The sequence below is a fragment of the Pleurodeles waltl genome, chromosome 7 (genome assembly GCF_031143425.1).
Source record: "Pleurodeles waltl isolate 20211129_DDA chromosome 7, aPleWal1.hap1.20221129, whole genome shotgun sequence".
In the NCBI taxonomy this organism is placed as follows: Eukaryota; Metazoa; Chordata; class Amphibia; order Caudata; family Salamandridae; genus Pleurodeles; species Pleurodeles waltl.
This window is the reverse complement of record NC_090446.1, coordinates 482812638-482835589: the sequence shown is the minus strand read 5'-3', so window position 1 is coordinate 482835589 and position 22952 is coordinate 482812638. Positions and strand designations below refer to the sequence as shown.

At 42.9% G+C, this 22952-nt stretch overlaps 1 protein-coding gene across 3 annotated transcripts; it reads left to right on the top strand.

The window, feature by feature from the left end:
• Window positions 1-12: 12 nt before the first annotated feature.
• LOC138304230 (uncharacterized) lies at window positions 13-19247 on the top strand. Of its 3 annotated transcripts, none has more exons than XM_069244121.1 (6): window positions 13-551; window positions 1239-1379; window positions 3667-3764; window positions 4451-4562; window positions 10216-10327; window positions 15706-19247. In XM_069244121.1, the coding sequence occupies exons 4-6, from the start codon at window positions 4557-4559 to the stop codon at window positions 18951-18953; spliced, it is 3366 nt and encodes a 1121-aa protein (XP_069100222.1). In that variant the 5' UTR covers window positions 13-551; window positions 1239-1379; window positions 3667-3764; window positions 4451-4556; the 3' UTR covers window positions 18954-19247. The 3 variants fall into 3 exon arrangements, with proteins under 3 accessions (XP_069100222.1, XP_069100221.1, XP_069100223.1); XM_069244120.1 differs by having other exon boundaries at window positions 1239-1453; XM_069244122.1 differs by lacking the exon at window positions 1239-1379 and having other exon boundaries at window positions 32-551.
• The last annotated feature ends 3705 nt before the right edge of the window (window positions 19248-22952 follow it).

Genomic DNA, 22952 nt, shown 5'->3' with positions numbered 1-22952 from the left:
TAAGCGACTCTTACGCCACTTCCGACGCGTCACTGCAGGGCGACGATGTCGTCTCTTCGTGCGGCTATTTCTTGCCCTTAACCAATTGTTGTCTTGTGGGTGAGCAAAGCCCCCGAGCCTTCTGTGGTACCGCCCCCCAACAGAGCGCGGGCGGACTTTGGAGCAGCTACAGCGCGCGCGAAACCGCTGGCAAGCACGGCAGCCAATGCCTGCTCTGCGCGGGATCTCTGAGCTAACTCCCAGGCGAATGACATCAGCTGGAGGCCTTGAAGATCGTTTGGGGGTGAGGACTGGCTTGCCTGACGCCGCCTGCGCGTTACCTGTGGATCGCCCTCCTTCCTTTTAGAGAGAACAAAACTTCTTATAATTCTTCGCGATCTGGTAGGACTGCAATCATTTCTCATTACACTCCGATCATATCGGTAGTGCATCGAAGATCGTTCTAGTTGCAGGCCTTGCAGTGTTAGGGAAGACAACTGGTCGCGCAGCTCTAGGATCTTTGAACACTCGGCGAGATCAGTGGAGCTGGATTGGATTGACTGGTTTCCCAGGTCAGTACCATCCCGCATCGAATGTACGTGCTTTAAGATCCGATTGGCTCTTTGTCTTCAGACTGAGATGTGTGTGTTCTGTGCACATGTGAGGGCCTTTTCATTTAATCTTCTGGGCGGGTTTAATGATAGTCCCTCCATCAGTGGAAAAATATTGACCATTAGTTTATGTTTTGAGATTTCGGGAATAACAGAACCTGGTACATTTTGTTTTTCTTTATTATTTTTGTAATATTTTCACGTGGCAGTTCTGGTACAGTTTGTTCAGATAACCGTTTAGGAATAAATCAAACATGTCGCTGGATCTCCTCCCCAAAACCCACTTACAGACAAGGCCTGCATTTCATTTCTGGCCACTTACAACTTTCATTGTGTTTTGCATCCTCTAATCACTTAAAGCATTTACATGAGTCAAGGTAAATATTGAGTCCATGGTGGTCATCTGAATTTGCCTGCATCGTTTAGTTTAGTTTTCCTCATAACTCTTGTTGCCACCAGACGTTGCAGTATATATATCACAACCGTGAGTCGGCTATTTACTTCTCTTGTACCCCATTCTGAGTAACTTCACACTCGGGTGCCTGTTTGCTGTGGTTTGTGTTTTTTTAATACTTGGTTTTGTGCTCCTTTCACTAAACTGTTAATTCTCCCACATCTATAAACCTGTTTACTCTTTTCTACCTGCAGACGTCTGTGGCTGTTTCTACTGGCGAGCTATGTCGCACGTTACTTCTCTCATCGTTAGTGACCGTTCCTGCATTGGCTGAAGGGTGTTCATTTGAGGTGTTTAAGCACTTGCCGTTGCCCGCTTTGGATTTCCTGTTCTCCGTAAGCATTCTTATATTGAAGGCATGCATCTTCAGCTGGCCATGCTGCATCGCACCCCTAAGAGGTTATAAAAGGTGATCCATATTGCTGACTTGTTTCTGCTCTGCCCAGTTTTCCCTTGTGAAACGTTATTCATTCCGTTATATTGTCATAACAGCTACATTCTGAGCTCCAACATTATTACGCATTAATGTATACGCATAGACATTGACAATCCAGCCTATTGAACTATACCGGGTAGAATCATCGCCCCCCGCATGCTACTATAACTTCTGTAGAGAAAAGGATACCAGGTAGTTCTCATCGATGCCTCTGCTCCTTGACTCCTCTCTAACCTACCCGCCTTGCCTGCTTCGAAGTATTATTAATATTAGGATTATTTTCAAAGCCATGTAAAACCTCTAAATACCTGGTAGCCAGATGACCTCAAATCCGGTCTCTATTTGACAGCCTCTTGCAGTAATATGTCGTCTTCTTCTCCCCCCCGCCCCCCAAATAGCTACAGAACATATTGTGAGGTAATGTGTTTGGAACCTGCGTTTACAAAATTGACCAGAAAGCAATGCTTCCGTTAGCACAGAATCGACAGTTTAAGAGTTATTCTTCGCAATGGTGACGGATATCACGTCCACCATAATATAAATCCCATAGGATATAATGGGATGTATATTTCGCCGGTGGGATACCCGTCACCATTTTGAAGGAGTAACCACGTCTGCCAAACTAAATCAGGCCCTTAGTTGTCTGATGATGGCACACATAACGTTGAGTCACAAATTGAGCTTTGATTCTTCTTTCACTTGCGTTCTTTAATTCTCAAGCCTCATATTAATTTTACACCCCATAGTTCCCTTCTCTCCCCTCAATTCTCTAGGCTTCTTTCTCTTGTTTTCATATATGCACATCATTCATATAAACTAATTTCCCTCTGCTGTACCAGGTGGATTTGGTGTTTATCAATGCACACCTTGAGATGGGCTCTAACGTCATCTCCAAACCTTACTGCAATGTACATGTACAAAACGGCTTCTAGAGCAGGTTGTTTTTTGTACTGGTTTTGAAAGTCTAAAGAAGCGCAGATAAAATGCTCGATTCGGAGCAGGACTTAGTCACAATTGTTCCATGAAGGTTCGAACTCACATTGGTAACTTGAGGCATTTTTTCATGTCCTCTTTCCAGAAGAGAAGGTCATCTGTTCTAGGGGGAACAACATTAGGAAGTCAGCGTTCCTAAAAGCTAAGAGAACGTTGAACCAACTAACAGTGTGGGCATGGACTACAACTGGGTCACCTGATCATAAAGGACACTATTTTAAACTGTAGACGTCTAGGTTACCGAGAACCTGAGTTTCCTTACTAAATTATGGTGTGAAAAATCTTAGTTTTTCGCCATCATTGTCTGCATAGGCTGCCAGTTGGATGGCTTCAAGTCTGCTTTATGCCTCTTATCAAACACTACTACTTGCTCGTTCTTGGCAGCTTAGCAAGTTATGATTACTTATATCACTTAGGAAATGTCATGCATAAAATGATACTATCTAGGTAATTATATGTTTAAAGCTGATTCCTGTGGTAGTGCTACAAAGGTTTTAGACTGTCATTTCTCTGGCAACGTAAGAGAAGGTGACTGACTTCACCTCGTCCTCTTCTGTCTTCCTGTGAGCAGCAGCAACAATCAAGCGACTAAGAATCCAGTAAGCATAACGAGCAGAAGTTAATTAAAAATAAGCCTGAAACCAAAGTCCGCACAAAGACGAGGACTGTTGACAATCAAATATCTAAAGACCGGTGTCTTTCTTTGCTTTTCAACAGGACGTCCCTAGAAAACTGCAATTTCTTATCACCCTCCGATATATTACAATTGTGCTATTTGGATGGATGGTGTGTGTGTGTGTGTGTGTGTATATATATATATATATATATATTTTTTTTTATTTTTTTTTTTATGTGTGTGCATCATATAAGATGATGATCCTGTTCTCTATTCAAGAGGAGGATCATCATCTGGGCGATGTTTTGGGGGACTCAGCAATGGAATGAATGAGAAGGGTCTGAGTTGTGGAAAATAGAAAGTGCAGTCAACCATTTGATAATGCAGAGTGGAACTCGCGGAGTAATGAGAAGGGAGTCTTGAATACTAAGTGGAAGTGTTGCCCTGTTAGTGGCCTCCTTTCCCTCAATTTGTTCTTCTAATGTGTACAACAAGATTAAAGATGATTGTGTGCCTGATAATTTTTTTTTTGTAACCTGTTTTTTCCCCTTTGGCTTATCTTTTTTTCACTCTTTAGGTGCCGATGAGGAGTTCTCTAAACAATCGCTGCCAGGTAGAAGGCAAGTAAGCACGGCCGCAGTTCCAACTGTTCGAGCAGGGAGGCAGGACATAGAGGTACGCTGACGGTGGGCGATCTGCGAGACATTTGTCTGTGAATGCTGCTTTCAGGCTTAGGATCTCTCTCTGCGTTTACACTGAACGTTCTGGATATTTGTTGTCAGTTGGACCATCTCTCAGAGCCTCCTGTCCAGATATGTGCACATCTCCAATTGTCCAGTGTTAGCCAGATAACGGAACCAGAGCCAAAGGCCTAAAAAAGCCAACTTTTTATTATTCAATCTAGATTTATTTTAAAGGGTGCACAAAGTAAAAAAAAAAAAACATACAGTCGTGGCAACGTAGAAGGCTCTAATTACCTAACTGTCACTTGCAAAATGTCAGACATGCTGATACAATTTAGATAATTGTGTGTCTGAGGTGGGTACCTCTGAAAGGCGAGTAGGGCTGAAAAAAAGGTGGCTTTGAAAGAAGTGTACATGTTGAAATTCAACGGTTATAGCAGTGGGGAGGGTGTCTGGTGCACAAATAAAGTAAATACATAGAATACAAAATGAGACTCAATAATAGAATACATGGGAGGGTTTGGAGTTGTGGAAAAGTGAAAATGCAGTCTTGTGTTTTTTTGATGCAGAATTGAGCTTCCGGAGTGATAGGAGGGGCTCTTGAATACTAACTCTGGGTTTTGTAGTGCTGTAAAGTGGCCACTTTTCCTGTTCTACTAATGTGTGTTCTTAATGCAGACTGCATCCTACTCCCTGACGGTTTCTTGTGTGCAACAGCACAAAAAAGGGGACCTGGAAGAAGCCTTCACCTATCCTTTAGAAGGTGTTCTGCTATCTTCTTAAAATGCAGGTGAGAAACTGCAAGAAAATAATGCACGGTCCCTTTCAAGACCTGATCGTGTTTGCTGAGTTCGTTATCTAATAGTCCTTTGGATATTTTTTTTGTAAAGGGGGCGGGGGTTGAGTGAGTTATTGTACTACCTTTGGTCAAGTAAAATTAGAAAATTATCTGTATACCTCTCCAGCCGTAGTTAAAGAATACTGTGACACTTGTCATGCTGAAGCACATGGGGTCCAAACAACCTCCTATGGACCACTCTGAGGTGGCAGATCTGTATTTTGGCATATGTGGTGTAAAATGGTGGGCATCCAGGAATGGTGAGTGTTCTATGCTTGCATGCTAGTTTGTTTTTGCACTGTAACTGACTGACCATGTAGGTGAAAGCCAGAGTTGATTTTGTCTGCATCATTTTTGCAGGATTAACTGGTTTAACTTTGTGTCGGATGGTTCATATATCAAAATTCCATACTGCTTACATGTCTTGCAAATTCGCCAAATACTCCACAGCCGAACCAATAAAAAGTTTAGATTATCACGTGAAGGGGAAAAAAAGCTCTCTTAAAAAATGGTGCGCTTGTGGTACAATCCTGCTGTTTAAGATGAGTAGTCGATCAGAACTACTGACTAATTGTTTGTGTGGAGGTGGGGTGGATGTGAAGGTCTCTGTACCCCTGAGGCTTCTATAATTTATAGCGATCGAATACCACGTGGAAGGGTGACCACATGGTCGGAGAATGCACCAACTGATGATCCGTTGAGGCAAATGGAGAACACTTCCCCGGTTTTGTCTGAGTGTAACTTCAAGTTTTTAGGGAAGGACAACCATCAGGTCTGTAACCCTCCTTACCCAGGGATCATAACTGCAAGGGCATGCGCCGAGTTCTTCCCCAAAACGTTGAGGACTATATAGCCAAGGAGAGACAGGCACACTACACCACCATGCAGACACAGAAGAAAGATAGCTCATCCCCAAGATGCTGCGGGCTGTCCAGCAAGGAAAAAGACTATGGGGACACAAATGCAGCTCAAGCCAAAGGGACGGACGTTGAGCAAGAAGTTGTCGCAATGGCACCAGTCCCTCAAAGAAACACAAGAAGAGAGGTCCCCTGAAAAGATCTCTGGCACCTGGGAAAGAAAGCAAGGGGTATCCAACCAAAAATCAACAGACTCAAAGTCCTGAAAGGCCACCTTGGCAACAAACAGTTTAACTGAAAGAAAGTTGAAACAGAGTGAGCTCCACGGGTCTAGATACAAGGATACTAGTGGTAGACACCACCTAGAGCATGGGTACTCGCAAACATTTTCCCAGGGGCCAAAATGTTTGGTCTGTAACGTGCCTGGGGGCTGCATTGATGCCAGGGCGGTGGGATGACTAGGGGATTGGTGGCAAGGTAGGTGTAAGGGAAGCAAAGGATATACATCTAGTGGCTGAAATAAACAATGGGAAACCAGAAAACCTGGAATTAATCCCGGCTTAACCACTTTTCCAAATTGTGTGATCCTAGGCAATTGTTTAGTGTCACTTTCCCTCCTTTTTCTGCATTATCACATTTAGGATGACCTCGAAAACATGATTCATGGTGTGCGCTTCACAAAACCTGCTTCTATGTTTGATTTAATAAACTATAATGTTGTTTATGTATGATAGGAACCCAGGCCACCCATAAAGTGCACATACCAAGTGACTTGCCCTTTAATTTACTATTGGTGGTGTTCTCGGGGTAAGGGAAATAATTAATGTTTCCAAATTTATGTTTGAAAACTATCACTTTAAAAGGAATACCTCTCAATGGACTGATGATAAAATAAATTGTACTAAGCCGAAAAGCTTCTGCATGTTAACTAAATACACTTAATTTTGAAGAGACTGTCTTAGTTTTACACTTATGCTGCAAGATGTCTATAAAAACGAAGGCGTTTCAAAATTAAGTGCAGGAGTCCCTAGTTACTGCCTTTCTTTAGCACCAATTAAGTTTGAAATAAATGATTGTGGGTGTATTTAATATTGTTGTTAGCGCGGAGTGGAGCAAACAGCTGCCCAGTGCTCCTGTTGCCCCAGGGGCTGCATGTAAAGGTCAGAGGGGCTGCATGAGGCCCGCGGCCGTACGTTGAGTATCCCTGACCTAGAGGAATGCTCACTGAGAATGACGAGCAAGAGAGGCTGAATGAGGTGATATATCTCGAGGCCCCAGCTCTGGAGTAAAGAACGCCTACAATGATCGACCCCAAGGAAAAAGCGCTGAACGGCGAAAGAAAGAAAAGGTGCCCAAATGGCAGTGATGCTGCAACAGAAAAAAATAATTTGAGCCTTCCCTTCTGGAATTTAAAATCCCTTTGAGCCGGGAAGAACTGGAGGTGGTCAGATTAGACCTGCTGACAATACCAGAGCCACAAAAAGAAAAGGAAATTATATTGAAGCTGACTCGCCTGAATAGGAAATCGACTCCTACCATTTAAGTGCAATCTCCTCCAGACTATATCGCCAGTGAAAAGGGCAGAAGACAAATATGGAGTTCAACTTGATGAGAAGACCGACATGCTTCCTCCTTTAAAACCCTTCTGCCCTCACAGAGCAGGGTCCAGTATCTCCCCAGGCTACCCAGTATCCAACCAGACCTAGTGTTCATTTTACAAGGAAGAAGGGGGTCCTTAGATATCTCAACAGACGTGCTGGTAAGCAGCATATGCATGGCAGCCACCTGGTCATTTCATACCTTCGCTAAGAACTATTGCTTGGACATGCAGTTGCATACGGAGTCACAATTGGGACAGAGAATGCTGATCCAGGATAAAACGGAAATCCACTATAAAAAACTAGTGCACAGCATGCAAATCCAGAAAAGGATTCTTGCTGCAGTAGTGGTAGTTTTGCAGCTTGAAGAATTTACTGGATTCATATGCATTCCCCCCCCCCCCCTCCCCCCAAAGAAATGAGTGGTTGCGATGTGGGTTGCATTGCGCAATGCCTAAAATCCTCAAGAGCCTGGACCTCCTAGGCAAATAAGTTCACACTCTGAATAAATCAATAGCTATAGGGAACATTCATTTATTTCAGTGTACCATATTGTTCTGCGGGTGCTTCAAATACAACATAGTGTAAGTATAAAGTGACATCAGCGAAGAAGTGTGTTGTACAAAGTGTGTGTGTATGTGTGTGTGTATATATATATATATATATATATATATATATATATATACACACACACAGTTGAAATGCATATAGAAATGAAGTGGCTGATAAAATTATCATAGCTGGTCATATCGGTCCACTAGTGTAATTGTTGACATTCCACCGCAGTTATACAAAATTTGTCTGTGTCATTATCAGAACAAACAAGCTATAGTAGCAACCATTAGGGCAATTTACTCGCTATGTGCTTGGTAGCTACAACAATCAGATGGATTCTAGTAAAGATAAAATGACTTCCACATTCCCTCCTCTGATAATCAGCGGTGACCCCTTTCCATACATATTCCTTCCTGTCTCTGGTCGTCCTCAGCAGGGGATGTCCCCAACACATTTTGCTTTAGTGAACATAGTTGGTGATGTAGCACCTTCATTTCTACATAGTGCTGCACCCATGAGGCCTTATATGCCCTAATAAAATGGCCCCTTGCAACTGAAGAGAGACATGGTGGCACCACCTGGACGAGGACACAAGGTCACCAGTGTCTACACCAGTTATCAAGGCTATATTTACCATTGCCACCTAAATATTGCGGTTGTCGGGACATAGGAACAACACCTCTTGACCAGGATGATGCTCAAGGCACTGTGATTTTGTCTGACCATTGGTTATAGATATGTCCAGCTATTAAAATCACTGGGCAGATGAGGCAATGCATACCATGTGAGATGTGTTTTTGTGCAAACCTTGCATTCCAAGCTTTCAGCAGAGTACATTAATTTACCTGAGGTAATTTGCCCTTAGATACATCTTGCAAGCCTGGTCGTCATTGACTATAACAAGGCAGAGCAAGGGACCCAATCTAATCTAGTAAAGATAAAAGGCCTTCCACAGTAGACCCCACGCATGATCTAATGCAATCAGCAGCTGTGGCACCATTCCCCTGGAGGTTCTTCTTATACACCTGATTTTACCCAGCGATTCTTCAATGTTTTCTTGATTCATTAACTACATTGCGGGTACATTCCCATAATGGTTGCCACTGTTGTTTCTTACTATGATAGTCACTATCTACTCTTATTTGGAGTAATCAATCAATCATTTAATTTATAAAGTGCGCTATGTACCCGTTAGGGTTTCAAGGCGCTTGGGGGGGGGAAGCTGCTATTGGTCGAAGAGTCATGTTTTGAGGAGTCTCCTGAAGGTGAGGAGGTCCTGGGTCTGGCGTATGGAGGGAGGGAATGTGTTCCAGGTCTTGGCGGCGAGGTAGGAGAAGGATCTGCTGCCGGAGGTCTTGCACCGGATTCGGGGAACGATGGCGAGGGAGAGGTTGGCAGAGCGGAGTTGGCATGAGGGGACGTAGAATTGGAGTATGTTGTTCAGGTAGGTGGGTCCGGTGTCGTGTAGTGCTTTGTGTGCGTGGGTGAGAAGTTTAAAGGTGATCCTCTTGTCCACGGGGAGCCAGTGGAGGTCCTTCAGGTGGTGGGAGATGTGGCATTGGCGGGGTATGACGAGGATCAAGCGGGCGGATGCGTTCTAGATGAGTTGGAGTCGTTGGGTGTCTTTTGCTGGGATGCCTGTGTAGAGTGCGTTGCCGTAGTACTGGGTTTTACGTGGAACACCTGCACAGTAATTTGGTACATTGAATTATCTGTTCAATACGTAAAGATGATGAACACATTTTTGAGCTCCAGCACTAGATGGTGGAAATATACACATCATGTGAATCCAGAAAATTCTTCACGCTGCAAAACTACAGCTACTGGTAAGTAACCATTTCATTTTTAGTTGTGTGCTGGCTTGGTTACTATGGCCCTCATTACGACCCTGGCGGTTTGTAACCACCAGGGCCACTGGACGCGGTGGCACCGCCGGCGGTGCCCCGCGGGGTATTCTGACCGCGGCGGCTTAGCCGCGGTCAGAGAAGGGAAACCGCCGGTCTCCCGCCGGTTTCCCGCTGCCCCCAAGGAATCCTCCAAGCCGGCGCAGCTTGCTGCGCCTGCTTGGGGATTCCGACTCCCCCTCCCGCCATCCAGTTCCTGGCGGTTCTCCCGCCGGGAACCGGATGGCGGGAGGGGGAGTCGCGGGGCCCCCGTAAGAGGGCCCCGCTTGTATTTCACTGTCTGCATAGCAGACAGTGAAATACGCAACGGGTGCAGTAGCACCCGTCGCACCTTCCCACTCCGCCGGCTCGATTACGAGCCGGCTTCATGGTGGGAAGGTCGTTTTCCCCTGGGCTGGCGGGTGGCCTTTCGGCGGCCGCCCGCCAGCCCAGGGGAAAACTTGGAATGCCGGCTGCGGTCTTCAGACCGCGGTGCGGTATTCCTGCGGCGCAACTTTGGCGGGCGGCCTCTGCCGCCCGTCAAAGTTGTAATGAGGGCCTATGTCTTTATTGCCGGGCCTGTTATAATTCTGTGGTGGAATGAGATTCCTGCACAATTGAAGTACAGCAGGATTGAAGTGGGTTAGGGTGCCTGATTACTTTTCTGAGCGTGTTTTTCACCCCTTGTTCTTGTCTTTTTTTCGCTTTTCAGGCAGACAGTGAGGAGTTCTCCAAGTCGAGCAGTGCCAGAAAGAAGGCAAAAAAGCAAAGCCGCAGTTCTAGCTGTTCTAGCGAGGAAGGCAGGGCAAGGATGCACGCTGATGGTGAGTGATCATTTGGTAGAACCTGCAGATATTTTCTACAGTCCTATACATCAAAATCTGTGATTGCTGGTTTCAGGCTTGGGCTCTTTTCACTTTTTCATTGAACTTTTTTAATGTTTCTTGCTTGTTGAACCAACTCTGAGAGCCTCCAGTCTAGATATTGTCACTTTTCTCCAGTTGTCCAGTTTTAAACTGATATTGGAACCAGGTTTCTGGTAAAAAAAATGCTCAACTTTTCATTAGTAAATCTAGGTGTGTGTGTGTGTGTGTGTGTGTGTGTGTGGTTTAAAAAAAAATAATATATGTATGTATATATATTATGAACATTACTCCTAGACCAGGGCTGTTAAGAAGGGACTCGATGTAGCATCTAGGCAAGATAACACGGCCACAGTATGACTCAGTATAAATGTTTTTCCTGGATTTTACTTGCACTCAACTCATTTAAAAGTACCATGTATGCAGCGTCCTTTTCAGCTCTTTGATATCTCTGATGCCATATGCATTTGCACTCATGCATATGGGGAGGACCCATTCAGGAAACAAGTCTCCAAAGATTTCCAAGTTTTGTGGAAATGGAGAAGAAGACATGAACAAGTTAACTCCATCCACATCTCAAAGGAAGTCTGAACCGGGTCTGGGACAATAGGTGCTCTACTGTTTTTGTGTGGGTGGGGAGCAGGCGGTTAATAGAGGGGGGTCATTAAACCACTGTAGCACTGACTCGCAAGACAGTAAAAACATGTTGTACTTTCCTAACGCGCACCTTGCTAGAAGCCTGGGACTTACAAAAAGACCTCAGCTGCTGAAAGTCCTGTTCCTTAAATTGGTACTGACAGTCTGCTCTTGTTCGTTCTTGCTTTTTGACACACAGAGCCTACTTCAGAGGTCCTTTCCAGAATTATTCTTTGTAGTAGATTCCGTTCCTTTCAACATAACTCGAATCATCATTTGAATCTGGTTTTGGTTTGCTGTTCTTTGTCTTGGTATGATGGAAACCCCCAATGCAGCACACTCCCAGGGTTCTGAGCACCCTGGCCTTGACGATTAAACCAAAAAAAAAATCTCTTCTAATTCTGAAGATTGCAGACCTGGTATTGATTTAAAATGTCCGTGCTGCAGTCTCAAGCCAGTGAACAGTTTCTTAAGGAACTTATTTGCAATTATAGAATTTCAAGACAGCTACTCGGATTACCCCATTTACCACGACCTGTTAAAGCTTTATGGTTGGTCTGGGAGAGAACTCACACATTATACTGCTGAAATGTGTGTTCGTGTAGGGCAACCTTGAGTTTGTGGAATATAATCCTTAAGGGAGTAACTACCATGATAACCTGTGGAATTACCAGTGCTCGTTGATTTTCATAATGTGCCAAATTATCTCTCAGTGGTGTGTGTGTGTGTGTATATATGAGCGCTAAAGTTGACATGCCATTCCAAAACTCACAGTACCAGTTTATTGTGGTCCATGCAAAGATTATGATGAAGTAGCTGAATTTTATTTATTTACTGAACATTTCTGTCCCAAATAGCTGCCAATTATACTTGTTGATAAAGTGCACCTCTAAGCATTTTAGGAAAATGAAGGAAATATAAAATTAGAAAACCAAGAAAGGGAGGGCTGTAAACACAGACAGTTAAGAATGGGACAACTCAGGAAGAGCCCCTGCTGAGAATCGATCAGCTCACCTGCCTATTCTGTGGCACACTGGTCTGTAAGGATTTCGAACTGTGCTTACCACCCCCTTAAAAAGGTAACATACAAACATTTAAACATTCATCTAACATATTACTCTGCAAGGGTTTCAGTAGAGAGAGTATTAAGAAAGGACTGTCTCCTCCACATTTGTTAACAGTATAAGCCGCCTAGTGATGCCACTCTTTCAGTTTAGCAGGATTGCTGACAAACTCTTGTATATCTAAATCCGAAAAACGTATGCACACCTCTTTTCCTTTGTTGGAACTCTATTATCAGGAAAAGCAGGAATTGAGTCATCAGTCTGGCAAGGTCTCTGTAGAGAGGCTACCTTCTTCAAGTATGTTTTCTGAGATAAGCATCCCCGAGACTACAATAAAGCTTCCACTGTGTGGTAGAAGAGATTGGTCTGTAGACCTAGAGGGAAGCATGTGGAGCCTTTTCGCAAAAACTAAGGATTTAATTTCCAAAGTGGGCAAATGTTCCTTCATAAACATTTTCAGTGCTTCAGTAATGGACAGTTTCTTGTGAAGTGACCGTCAAGAAAATAAATGTTATCACCGCCACCCCCAAACTTCATGATGCCCACTTGACTTAACACAGGGAGCAAACTGATGAACTGCCAAAAAAGTCTTGATCCGATAAAATGTTTGCCTCTTTACATTCTTAGCCAACTCAATAGAGCTTTCAATTTTTGCTTAATCTTTTTACACTCCATGAGCCATGCAGATAAACCCCATGTAACGCAAATATTCCCATTTTGAAGTGACCTTTTTCTGATTCTTTTCACAGTGTGAAGCCATCATTAATGTTTAATTGTGGTCTTCATTCAACTGCTACCTGAGGTAGACGTGTCAATTGTAATGTCTTCTTTAGGGTATTCAGCGTTGTGGCTATATATTGCAGTCATAAGAACAAACTTCATTCTTGAGACGTTGTGTGCGTTTTTACTTTTTTTTGTTTGTTTTTGTTTTATTACAGTCCTTTGGTAAAACTGAAGTATACACGCTCCTGGGTGATTTTAAAGACCCACAGACAATTTTAAGGCTTTATTTGAAGATTGTTCATACTCCTGATACTATGACCCAAAAACAATATACATATTTCTATGTGAAATTCGCTACAGGATTAGTATTAGCGATACAGTCATAGTTCAAACGAGAACCTGGCTTTTGACGTACCTTTTGTATTTTTCTGTTACTAGTGTGCCTGGTTCCTATATCTTCCTTTGTGGCACTAGCAGTTTACCTATAGTTTTTGGCCTAGTTGCTGTTTTACCTGTAGGCTGGATTGCTGAAGATGGGGATGGACACTTTTCACAATGCTGTTGTCCACACAGCACATATGACCGCTGTCCAAGTGGATGTTGTATTTTACCTTTGTCTGCTCAGATTAATTTTACTCCTGCCTGACGGAGAGCACTGCACTTTAACTTACTAGTTTTATGCAGCGGAAAACCCGTAATATCCTATGTGAAAATGTTGTCCAGAGGAATGTTGTTTGGTAATTGTTATGCTTTACCCGGTTACTGACCCTTTACATTGATCTTCTTCATTGCCTGCTAACAATATAGCCTGCGTCATTGTCTTCTGCATATACTGCCTGTTCTCCCTATTGGCATTTAGCAAGCGCTCTCCTAGTCCACTTAATTGGCTAGTCTGCCTAACACAGATTTGGCCTGCTCACTGGATTACAAATTACCTGGCTCAGATGCCAGATCTGCACGACAGCCTTCTTTAGATCTGTCCTATTCAACAGATCGTATTTGACTGTCCATTTCGCTTCCCCATCCATATTTTTTTTTCTTTTTTTTTTTTTTCTGTTCAAGCCCCACCTCTAAGAATTTCTTAGGTTCCCTTTTCTGCTTTTTTTGTCCGGTCCCAACACTGAACTCCTGATTATTTCCTGACCAATAGTACACTTGCCCTTTGGTACTTAAGGGGCTATAAGTGCTCTCAGCTAGGTTTGAGTAATTACCAGTTAGGAGTCAAATAAATGGACGACCTAGACCAGAGTGCTCTGGTAAGTTGTTCTCGTACCACGCAAACTTGAAGGCTCTGCAACATTCTTCACAGAAGTCTACCTGAAAATGAGAGTAAACCCATTTCTGACCCCCTCCCCTCTGATTAGTTTTTACTTTGAGAGTGTATATAGCCAGATTATTTTATTTTTTTTGCACAGTAACCAATGCTATTTTGACGGAAATTAGTTTTACCTAGAAAATAATGCTGAAGCAATAATCTTCTGTATTGTATAGTCTCAAAGTGGTGGATTTCAGTGTTAGAAATGCAAATTGGCAGGTTTTTGCACTGAAATGGATCACGTCGGCCAGTACCCATTGGTATAAAGGTAGAATTGAGTATTAGAAAAAAATAATAATAAGGCGGAGATCAAAGACAAAACGCTTGTACTGCCAATAACTAAGGTTGGTGATGGGTATTTGGTAAAATGTCCTCTGTGCCCAGTCAACACAGGCAAGCAATTTGTATATTACAACAGTGTTTTTCCAAACATTTTTGACACTTTGTTGCTCCTGGTGAACACAGGAATTTACCCCTTGGCTACTCCTTTTCCCCTATTTGAATTGGGGTTACATAATCATACTCTCCCACCTGTCTAACTTTAGGAGCCGGAATGCAGCTACTTGTTTCCAGTGATGCAATCAGATCACCTTTCTCATGTCATACGCAACACCCAACACATAGGCCACATTAACACAGAGACTTGGTATCCTCTATCTCGAATGGCCGTAATACCGCGTTCCTGTCACAAGTGGTAACAGATGCATTTAGTGTTCAGAGTGTGACTTTTATTTTCTTCCTAAATGTAGTTGGAACGTTTCGCAGATTTTACAGTTATTTATTTGGAAAATTTAAGGTCCATTAAATCCATTAATAAAGTAGAAAACATGATCATTTAACTTTGGACAGTAGATTTTGGGTTATATCACTGTGACAGTTTCTAACACTTCAAACCGCCTTGCTTGAATCGTGCACGGGCAGCACGAAAAATAGTTTTCAACTCTTCTGTCTCTGAATGCACAAATTGACTTGGCAAAGTTATCGGTTTTTCAAATTCTGCTTTAGAAAGAAGGCATCAAAATGGCTTAATTACAGTTATTTGTACTCTGAAGAGCAGTGAATAAGTCCAATTTTAACCATATCCCTAATCCTCTTATACACATTTCAAAAGACTACTCTCCGCAAATGTTCTGTACGCTGCTGTACTTTTAATGTGCTGTTGACTTGTGCCACACTTTTCAGGCGTAAGGCCTTTGCTCTCACACAAATTGTCTAAAAAGGAAAACACCTATAACCCAAGCTTTGATTCACTTTCTTTTTATTTATTCATAGCCTATATACTTAAAGCTAAGTAGCTCTACAGTGCAGCACAGTTAACAGCACCTCATTTTTTGGTGACAGCACAACATAAGCATACTAGAATATTTACAGTTGTATAAAGGAGACCTAGGCATATAGGTAAAGTAATGGGGGTGTCAGTCTACATCATGTGCTTACATTTTAGTGTGAGTCTAGAAGTGGCTCAGTTGTGAGTTTTTGCACTACGGTAAGTTAGTCAAGTGGTTAGCCTCTTGTAGGTTCAATATGATTACTGAATGTTTCTGTGTAAAATGATTGAGAAACTAAATGTACACTTTTTTTTTTTATATATATGAATACAGGAAAGAACTCTGACATGGAGAATTTGGGACTAGATCCTGTGAAGACAAAGTTGCCCATTTCCAAACTGTCTCCCAAAAGAAAAGCTGTGGATACCACACCTAAGCGTTCCAGAAACAAGACAAAGAATCAGAATGGCACAGTGTCCCAAAGTGTAAGTGCTACAGGCAGTGAAAATGAACCTGAGCTGGAAAAAAGTTCGAAGAAAGTAAATGCAGAGGATGGAGAAGGGCAGGAAGTGGTTGTGGGAATGCAGGCTGCAAATAGAAGGAGCAAAAGACTCCGAGAAGATGAGTGTGAACCAATGGAGGCACCAAAACTTGTAGCACAAATGGAGCAGCAGGGTGATCCACCTCCTGTGGTAGGTGGAAGGAGCCATGAGGGAGAGCTGCTGGGGAAAATAGTGCTGCAGGCAGAAGATGGGGAAGTCAGTTTGGGCTGTGAGGAAACTGGAGAGAAAAGGATAACTGATGAAGGAGTTGTGCTGCCACAAGCTAATAAAGCCAGCCATTGCGATGAAGAAACCAATGACATGGTGGCTGACGATGCAGAGGAAAGGATAACTCTTGGTAGTCCAAGGCGAGGGCGGCCACCTAAAGCAAAACCACCTACGAGTGGCAGTGAGGATGGAAAACAGTCAAGGCCACCAAAAAGAAAGTCCCTCGGTGTAGGTTTGATCCCAAGCGAAAGGCCACCAAAAGCAAGACTAATACAGAGTGACATAGAGGATACCGAACCTGAAAAACCAGCACGTCGAAGAGGAAGACCACCGAAAGAAAAAATAGCTAACAGTAGCAGTGAGGGGGAAGAGGCGATTACGCCAATGCGGGCTAGAGGAAGACCACCAAAATCAAGATTGGCCAAGAGTGGCACAGAGAACAGTGACAGCCATGGTGAGGAGGAAGACTCCACAAATAAGGCAAGACAGAGAGAAAGGCCACCAAAACGAGCACCAACCAAGAGCTACAAGGAGGTGGAGGAGGAGGAGGAGGAGGAAGAAGAAGAGGAGGAGGAAGAAGAAGAGGAGGAAGAAGAAGAAGAGGAGGAGGAGGAAGAAGAGGAGGAGGTACAAACAAAGCTAGCACGGCCAAGAGGTAGGCCACCTAAAACAAGCACACATATGAGTAGTACAGAGGATGATGGTGACAATGAGAAGGGGAAAGAGATTGTTGAAATGCAAACAAGTCAACGCGGAAGGCCTGTAAAAGCAAGAGCTGCTAATTTTTACTATGAAAACGAGGAGATGGACGAGAATGAGCCAACAGAGCTGACTCGGCCAAGAGGAAGGCCACCAAAGCAGGCTCGATCAATAGGAAGGCCGCCAAAGCAGATTGGACTGAGAGGAAGGCCACCTAAAGCAGTATTGTCCAAAAGTATTAAAGAGAACAAAGGCCCAATGGAGCAGGCACGTGGAAGAGGAAGGCCACCAAAAGCAAGATTGTTTAAGGTCAGGACTGAAGATGAGTCAGAAGAAACAAAAGTGATTTCGAGCCCAAGAAGAGGAAGACCACCAAAAGCTAGGCTGGTTGAGAGCAGTGCTGAGGAAGAGGGCAAACATCAGGAGATTTTAAGTCCCAAAAGAGGAAGGCCACCAAAAGTGAAACTGGCTGATGCCAGCACAGAGGATGATGAAGAAAAACTAAAAGTGATTGCAAGTCCAAAAAGAGGAAGGCCACCAAAGGTGAGATTAGCAGATAGTGGCACTGAGGATGAAGAAGAGGAGCCAGCAAAGATAATTAAAAGAGGGAGATCATCACAAGTTAGGCTGGTTGAGAGCAGCACTGAAGAAGAAGCGAATGAACCATTACCCATTTCTAGTCCAAGGAGAGGAAGGCCACCAAAGGTGAGAGTAGTTGATAGTGGCACTGGGGAAGAAGTGGGGGAGCCAGCAGAGATAATAAAAAGAGGGAGATCTTCACAAGTGAGGCTGGTTGAGAGCGGCACTGAAGAAGCGAAAGAATCATCAGCCATTTCTAGTCCAAGGAGAGGAAGGCCACCAAAGGTGAAATTAGTTGATAGTGGCACTGGGGAAGAAGGTGGGGAGCAAGCAGAGATAATAAAAAGAGGGAGATCTTCACAAGTGAGGCTGGTTGAGAGCGGCACTGAACAAGAGAAAGAATCATCAGCCATTTCTAGTCCAAGGAGAGGAAGGCCTCCGAAGGTGAAATTAGTTGATAGTGGCACTGGGGAAGAAGGTGGGGAGCAAGCAGAGACAATAAAAAGAGGCAGATCTTCACAAGTGATGCTGATTGAGAGCAGCTCTGAAGAAGAGAGTGTCCCTTCAGCCATTTCTAGTCCAAGGAGAGGAAGGCCACCAAAAGAGAAAATTGCAGAGACCAACAGAGGGGAGGAGGAGGAGGATGATAAACCAAAAGAGATTACAAGTCCAAAGAGAGGACAAGCACCAGAAGTGAGAACATTTGAAAGTGGCACTGAGGAAGATGGGGAGGAGCCTACAGAGATGAAAAGAGGGAGGACGCCAAAAGCAAAGCCGTCCGATTACAACACGGAGGAAGGACAGGCAGAAAAGCCAGAATTTGCTGCAAGTCCAAGAAGAGGAAGGCCATCAAAAGCAAAACAACATAATGATAGTATAGTGGGAGGAGAGGTGGAAAAATCACAGGTGACTGCAAGTCGAAGAAGGGGAAGACCTAAAGTTAGCCTGGCTCAGAGTGTTGAAGAGGAGGAAGAGCAGAGAGGGGAGGAGGAAGAACAGCAGATGGAAAAGGGGGAAGAGTTGGAGAAAGAAGAGCAGGTTGAATTGGGGATGGAAGAGGTAGTAGAGCAGCAGGAGGAAGCGCAAGAGGCAGAGAAGGAGCTAAACGTGACTGCAACCCCAAAAAGATCAGAACAGTCAGAGAGCAGTCCCGAGAAGGAAGAATCACATAAGGTAACCCCAAGAAGAGGAAGGCCAGGCAAAGCAAAACTGTCCAAGGGTAATTCAAAGGAAAAAGAGGCAGAAAAATCAATTGCATCTCCAAAAAGAGGAAGACCGCCCCAAGCCAGACCGGATCAAAGTAATACTGAGGACGGGACTGAGTCACTAATGAGTAAAGAAAATGTAGCTGTGTTGATGGAAGGGGAAAAACCTGAGAGCATTAGTGAAAGAAGTGAAGTAGAGGGGGAGGACGAAAATGTGAAAAAGAAACCCAGTCACAGAGGAAGGCCCCTAAAAGACAGCACGAGTAAAACTGCCCGTGAAGGACAGGGCGGTGAGCTGAAAAGACGAGGCAGGCCGCCAAAGTTATAGTCCTTATGAGCTGTGAGTAGAAGATGGCACACCTGCTGAAGGGGTCAAGAGAAGCAGTAAAGTAAACCAGTTCAACTGAAGAGGGTACACGAAGAGATGCTGATCAGTATTGTCAAAATATGAAATGGGCAGGGTTTTTTATTACTGGTATTGGGGGGCATCTTCATTCCATTGTAGGCCATGAAAAGCCTTTCTGGACACTGTGTTAAATAAACCTGTTTTGTTTTTTTGTTTTTTCACATGTCTAGAGTGCAGCTAGTTCTTGTTTGTTCTTAATAAATAAAATGAAACAAACGGATACGTTTTAATTTCTTCATGCTCCAGTTCCTTGGTTCTAAATAAACTGAGAATTGTGGCCATTATTAATGAGTGGAAATCAAGAAAGTAACACATGACAGGGGTGACTGCAAAAAATGAATCTATTTCTTGGAAATTTACCCCTTCTGCAGGGACATCTCGATTTGTTTACCTTTTGACTGAACCTTTTGTGTTGCTTTTTAATAGAACTATGTGCATTGTATCACTGCTAACCAGTGGTAAAGTGCTCTTCCTTTCTACATGATGAAATGAGCCAATCCCTATTTGACATGTTTAAGTTGCCTACAAGTCCCTAGTTTATGGTTCATAAAGTGTACCCAGAGTCTGTAAGTTAAGCTTGCCTGCCCATTAAGGCCGGGTATTTAAGAGGGAGGCGGGTACAAATTTCATGTTAAACGTCCTTACAATGAAAATACTCTAAAGGCCATTTTCACTGTAGCAGGATTGGCTTTTCCTTAGGAAAACATTGGAAAACTGCTGTTTCATAAGCATTTTGCAGCATGAATCTCTGCTGTGCATATTACTCCAACTAGTGGTTGGAGCCACAAAATTCTACAAGCTCTACCCCCCCCTCCCCTCCCCCCTCCCGCACGCCCTTCTCCCTCTCCTCTTGGAGATGGGTGTGATAGGTGAAACCAGACCCCTTGAGAGTAAACAATGAAACTCCCTATTATGTGGCCAAGACTTCAGGTTATTTTTTTCTGCCATGAAGTTCGGGGGTACCTTTATATGCTTCAAGGGGGGGGGGAGGGGGGAACCAAGGTCCCCCAGTAACTAACAATCGTAACCTGGGTGGTAGAAATCAGTGTTGCCTGAAGAAAACAGTGTGGGTGTGTTTGAGTGTTTTTCGTTCAGGATGTAGTCACTTTCAGCATGCCATAAGTAATTTTTTTAATGATCAGTATTTTACGTGTAAAAGGGAAATGTCTCAGACAGTCCTCATAGCAGCCCTCAACAATGTGTTTTGCCTTTTGCAAGTGCAGTTTTATTTAACATGTTTACGAAGGAAGTCTGTGGTAAAGCAGCATGGGTTTAACACAGAAGAAAGATAATCGAAACTAAGGTAAGATTCATAACTTTCAGACGTACATCTTTTGGACCCAGTGTTGTTCACGATGGCAGTTTCTGTAAAGTGTCGATTAATGGCATTTTAGAGCTAACTGACTTTGTCAGTGTAATGTTAATAATTAACGTTAAAGGTTGTTTTCATTCGTGTTGAATAATCAAAATTAACTTCAGCTCTTCTGGTACCTTAATTATGTTGGCTGAAATCCGTGTGCACAGGCACATTTGCTTCTTTCTACACAACACCGAAATTCGTTAAGGGGCTATTTTATATAAAAGGACAGCTTGGCTCGGAAACAGAAGGCACAGAAACACTTTTATAATAGTAAGTGATTTCAAGTTATGTGGGAGCAGGAACTCTGAAGCTGTTTAATGTGCCATGTGTTTTCCTTTTAAACGTTGGTTGCTGGGTTCTTCACTAACCTTGTGGATATGGAGCGCAAGCTACTACATACAACCAGTACTTTTATAGAGCACAAACAAAAAAAAAAGTGGTCCACCAGATTTCACCTACGTAGTGTGTGCTTCCATGTGTAAATGGATTTAGAACTAAATACTGGCATCTGTCCACACACACAATTATGCATTTCTTTACCTGTATTTTCAGTTTCTTTTCTAATAATATGGGAAGAGCTACTCCAATTAAGCGGTCACAGACTTTTATGTTTTTTTGTGTCACTCTCCCAGTGCAAACTGATTTTAGATAAACTTGACCACTATGGGGTGCACAACACGTTCACTTACGCCTGCAAGTGTGTAAAAAAATAAATACATAAAGATTTAACTGATTAGTAAAAAGCCACACAGCGTGGTTGCACACTATATTTTTAACTAATTCAGTTATTTTAATGAATAACACAATTATGTGTACTGTTGAAACTTAGACATTGGCCATTTACTATTTTTAAACTCAAAATAAGTGACAAGTTGAGAGGACCTGCACAACTTTAAATAAGGCTATTGTGGTTCGCCAATAAAACCAATAAAAACTGCAGTGAGCCAAATGAAGGGACATGACCTATAAACCATATCTATAACACTGCAATTCTTAAAATGTAAAATTATGGAATGTGCATGCAGCGCAAGATAAGCTTGGTTATCTGACACCATGTTTTGCTCGCATCACTGTCTTTGCAATTTATAATTAAAAGCAAATATGTAAGATACGGGTTACACAGGGTAGTCGGGCAAGAAGTGTCCTGTCTGTACATTGTGATAAAGATGTTCTGTTTCCACACCGAGTATCATTACCGCTTTACTATATGTTGGAACATGTAGTGAGAGCTATGCTATGGGTGACGTTTGCTTTCTACTATTGTGCAGAAAAACGTGTTTTTTTATGACTCAGTCAACTCGGACCCATTCATGAACCCAGCTTGCAATACTGTAATTGTTTCACTTACGGTTAATTCGAAAATCGTATATTAATGCCTTCTCAGGGTTTTAAAAACACAAATTAAGGGTACTGCTTATCTTTAATACGCATTCTCAAAAAAGTCAGTTGAACTCTGATTACCCAGGAGTACCCTTAAAATCCTTATCCACAAAGCCTTTTTTTTTTTTTAACACTCTCCGCTAAACAAATAAAGTAGTACTTATTTGTTTCAAAATACAATTTCATATTTTTTTTTTTTTGCATAAAGGTTTTAATCCTGGGTCATCCTTTGTCCTAACACAAGGGCATAAGATAGGGCCAAAACATCCAAGTATGAAAACATAGTTTTAAAATGTTTTTCTGTCTTCTGCTAGTATCTGCAGGGGTAAGAACATTGTAGGCAGGACAAAGCAGAAAAGTGTTTGGGGTTTCATTCCTACGTGGTGCAATTACATGCTAAAGATTGTTATTTATAACAAAAGCAATCTGGTGTTCATATATACACCGTAATGCCCATATTTACACCTCATCAGAACACAGTTCTGGTAATGAGAGACACTGTACACTACTTAAATGTCAATGTTTTCATTTTGGGAAATTATAACTAAACCCCTTTACAGTAAAAGGTGTTATGTGCTGAGGTATACAGGCAACAGAATTAAGGGCCTGAAAGATACACGGGTGTGACACCTTTTGGTGAAGCCAAAATGTAACATCTGGGTCTCAGTACAACAGTAAAAGCACAAAAATGGTCCACCAATCGAGTTCAAAAGATGATTGGATGTGTGAAATAAGTCCACAATCAAACTTTCACAGAGGATCGATGTTGGTAAAAGTGGCTTAACAGGACGGCTAAAAAGAAGTCTTTGCAGCTCATCTGCGAGGGTAATAAAGTTTGTGTTAAAGCTGTCCATGACTGCTTCATCAGACCGTGATTGAGGACGTTTTAAATGTCCCACACAACCTACCAAGAAGACCCAAATAGAGGAGCTAATGGCTAAATAACTTTAAAAAACTGCGTACTGCTGATGCGTCTTAGAAGGCAAGACAGTAAGCTTCACGAAAGCTTTATAAAAATGCCACCTTACAGAGATACAAGGGTAGAGCGGGCACCCAATAAGGGTTGACCAGTTCAACTGAAAACAAAATAATAATAATTTGTAGCAGGCTACCATAATGGGTGATTGCACTCGGCTCCAGTTGTCAAAGAAAGACCCTATAGAATGTGTGTGTGTATATGT

What these genes read in the sequence shown, in the direction of transcription:
- LOC138304230 (XM_069244121.1), top strand. An exon ending in GGCAAGGATGCACGCTGATG is followed by an intron (nt 10,328 to 15,705) that starts GTGAGTGATCAT and finishes ATATGAATACAG; the next exon opens with GAAAGAACTCTGACATGGAG.